Source organism: Magnolia sinica, chromosome 6 (genome assembly GCF_029962835.1).
Source record: "Magnolia sinica isolate HGM2019 chromosome 6, MsV1, whole genome shotgun sequence".
Taxonomy (NCBI): domain Eukaryota; kingdom Viridiplantae; phylum Streptophyta; class Magnoliopsida; order Magnoliales; family Magnoliaceae; genus Magnolia; species Magnolia sinica.
In genome coordinates, this window is record NC_080578.1 from 5,208,909 (window position 1) to 5,212,228 (window position 3,320).

The 3,320-nt window shown below is 42.7% G+C and overlaps 1 protein-coding gene across 1 annotated transcript; it reads left to right on the top strand.

The window, feature by feature from the left end:
• Positions 1–1,330: 1,330 nt before the first annotated feature.
• LOC131248029 (protein RGF1 INDUCIBLE TRANSCRIPTION FACTOR 1-like) lies at positions 1,331–3,095 on the top strand. The gene is made up of 4 exons (XM_058248069.1): positions 1,331–1,489; positions 1,607–1,801; positions 1,894–2,109; positions 2,519–3,095. The coding sequence occupies exons 1-4, from the start codon at positions 1,487–1,489 to the stop codon at positions 2,753–2,755; spliced, it is 651 nt and encodes a 216-aa protein (XP_058104052.1). The 5' UTR covers positions 1,331–1,486; the 3' UTR covers positions 2,756–3,095.
• Positions 3,096–3,320: the final 225 nt, after the last annotated feature.

The window sequence follows — 3,320 nt, forward strand, 5'->3', positions numbered from 1 at the left end:
TCTGTGCTCCCCCAAGAAGTTTTCAACGGTGGGCGTTCAATTTCCACCTTTTCCTATGGTGTTGTCAATTTGAGATTTGGATATATTAAAATTTTTGTCTCATGCCCTAAGATGAACTTAAAAAATGAATGTACGGCGTGGATAAAACATATACATCACCATGGGCCCACAGAATTTACTCATCATGCCACAGCGTAGTAACTCACTGCGCAGTACGCCTCTCGGCATCGTTCGCACGTTACCACTTGAAAAAATCTCGAATACTCCGCTGGAGTCTGATGGATGATACGCGGGCACTTATAATTACTTAAAAATTGCACACGTATCACATGAGTTTCTAAAATTAAACTATCCAAATCATGATTCTCAGTTTAGATGGAAGGTAAACCAAATACAGCTTCTTTGATCGTGTCTGATCATGCTTTGTACATTTATTGGACGGATAAGAATGAAAAGTATGCAACGGTCCTATTTTAAAAAATAACTGTCCTCCAATCAGAAGGTTAGGTTGATTGGTGCATTCTGATCTTAGGACCGTGACCTGGCTACAGTAGATTCCTAAACTTAGCTCGTTGAACTATTAAAGTTTCCTAATATATTCAACGTTTACAATTTCTCCGTGCCTCATAGGCTGCGTCGGTATCATATAACTCCCCTTACGGATTTTACATCTCAACCGTTTATATTACCACTCCACCTGAATATCATCCGCTAAAAATTTGCAGTTTGAAGACCCTGACTATCCAATGTTTCACTTTTTAGGATTAAATCTGGACCGTCGCTGATGTTTAGGCCACCGATCCAATAGTTAGGAATTCGTTGCAGAGAGGCCCATCTACTGTGTGGCCCACGATCCAACCATCGGGAATGCCATGGGTCCGCATGGACGAACGATATATTCTGATTGTATGATCAGAGGCCATGATTTGGTGAACCTCAGCCATTGGTTGGATGGGTCGGTCGTGGAATATACGGTTGCTCTAGTGACGCAGACAACCATAAAAAACGGTACACATTTACGAAAATATCCCGAAATTGTGGGTTGGAATCTTCAAACGTGGAAAGCTTCCATAGAAAGTGGGGCCCAACGGAGCAACGCTCTGGATGATTGATCCATGGGCCTCGCCTAGAAAATCGGAAAACCCGAGGAGTCCGTTCACATCCTCAAGTCGAGTATCGTACGTAATTCAATGGAAAGAAAAAAATAAATAAAAAAAATAGGTCGGTTCCTTGCAATCAACGCATCTTTGGTTCGGGTTCGGAGGCAGGCTCGGTTAGAGACTTTGAGAGGATAAGAACGACCGAATTCATAGACACCTCCCACTACAAAACCCACAACCACAGCCTCCACGCCCTTTCAAAACCCCTCTCTCTCTCTCTCTCTCTCTCAGAATATCCCAAGAAGAAAAGTACTCTCTTCTTCTACAAACTGGCGATCGATCAAGAGCTTACTTTCAAAGAACTAAAACCCAAGAATCGTCGAATCATGGTAAGCAATCATCGGTCTCTTTTTCCTTTCTGCTGTTTTTTCTTTCTTTCTTTCTTTTTTTTTTTTTTTTTTCCAATTCTGCCCTTGGTTTTTCATCATTTTTTGAATTCGAATCAGGGTGCTGGAGGTCCGGATGACGATAACATGTGGCCGCCATGGCTACGCCCACTTCTCGAAACCAGCTTCTTCGTTCAATGCAAATATCATTCGGATTCTCACAAGACCGAATGCAATATGTATTGCTTGGATTGCATGAATGGAAGTCTCTGTTCTCTTTGCCTTGGTTATCATAGGGATCATCGATCCATACAGGTTAGATGGATCATCCATCGTACATCTCCTTTCTTTCCTCTTGTTTTTCATTTGGGTTTTTGGGTCTGATTGGATTTTTGTAATTTCTGCAGATACGGAGGTCTTCTTATCATGATGTAATCAGGGTGTCCGAGATTCAAAAGGTTCTAGATATAACAGGGGTGCAGACCTATGTTATAAATAGCGCGAGGGTGGTTTTCTTGAACGAGCGGCCTCAGCCAAGGCCTGGAAAGGGCGTGACCAACACGTGTGCCGTTTGTGAGAGGAGCCTGCTCGATTCTTTCACATTCTGCTCTCTGGGCTGCAAGGTAGGCTCTTTTTTTTTTTTCGGAATTTGTTTTCCAGAATTGCCCCTGGCAAATCCCCATTAGGATATGCCGTATGAGATTGCGAGTCTATTGAAGAAGCATCCAATTCCCACTCACGATTCATGTGGCATTCTGCTAAGATTTCAGAAAAAGCAAGGGCATTTTCTCCACTTAGAATATGTTTGGATTTCGGTATTTTTCTGTTTGTTTTGGAAATTTTGGTGATGGGTTTTGTTTCAATTTTGGGATTCTTGAGTTAGCGAATTTCCGATTTTCGAACTTTTAAATCCCCAAATTGGAAAATGGGTGTATGCAAAAATCAAAACAGTTATATCTAAACATCAATTCCCATTCCCAAATCGCGATTTCGATCCTAATCCTTCGTGGGTCTTCTCTGTTTTCCACACAGATGGCCGGAACATCAAATAACTGGAGCAAGAAGAGGAACTGGAACACCAAGAAGAAGCTGGCATCTGCATCGAATTCCGACTCGGAGGAATCCTACTCAAGCAGCAGCCATGGGAAGACCGTACAGAGCTTCACCCCTTCAACACCACCACCAACGGTCACCAACTTCAGGACTGCAAAGAGGAGAAAGGGAATTCCTCATAGAGCTCCTTTGGGAGGACTTACATTAGAATACTAGAATAGCGAATATACACCCAATACTCAGTGTCTACCTCAACCGCTAGTAAGTAAAATCAACACACGCGCTTTATACGTAGAAGGCCGGTGTTGTAATGTCTGGTGTATATACAAGAAAAGAATAGAAATATGAAGGAAATTAGGGTGGGAAGAAGGAATGGTAGTGATAGTAAGTAGAATACGTGAGTTTTGTCTCAGTTCAAAATCTATGTTGGAAATGTAAATGTAAATATGGAAATTTCAAAGGGGTAGAAATGTAAAAATAATGTTTATATAGGTATATGGTATGAAATAAGAAATCCGTCTATGTGATCTGTACAGAATAAATCTGCTTTTTTGGGGGCTGCTTTCGTGGTTCTACCGTGGAACACGAGGCGTGGGGCCCACCGGTATGGCCGAATTCATAGAACGGCCTCCCGCATTACGTGGCGCGAATCGAATGCTGTTGTAGTGGGGACGTGGCGGATGCTTATTTGCAAGAGGGTGCCGGGTTCGTCGCTGGACCCGCCATCATGTATAGGTAAATCTACTCCCTCCGTCTGATGGGAACCCTTGTTTGGACCGTA

What these genes read in the sequence shown, in the direction of transcription:
- LOC131248029 (XM_058248069.1), top strand. An exon ending in GGGATCATCGATCCATACAG is followed by an intron (nt 1,802 to 1,893) that starts GTTAGATGGATC and finishes TAATTTCTGCAG; the next exon opens with ATACGGAGGTCTTCTTATCA. An exon ending in TCTGCTCTCTGGGCTGCAAG is followed by an intron (nt 2,110 to 2,518) that starts GTAGGCTCTTTT and finishes TTTTCCACACAG; the next exon opens with ATGGCCGGAACATCAAATAA.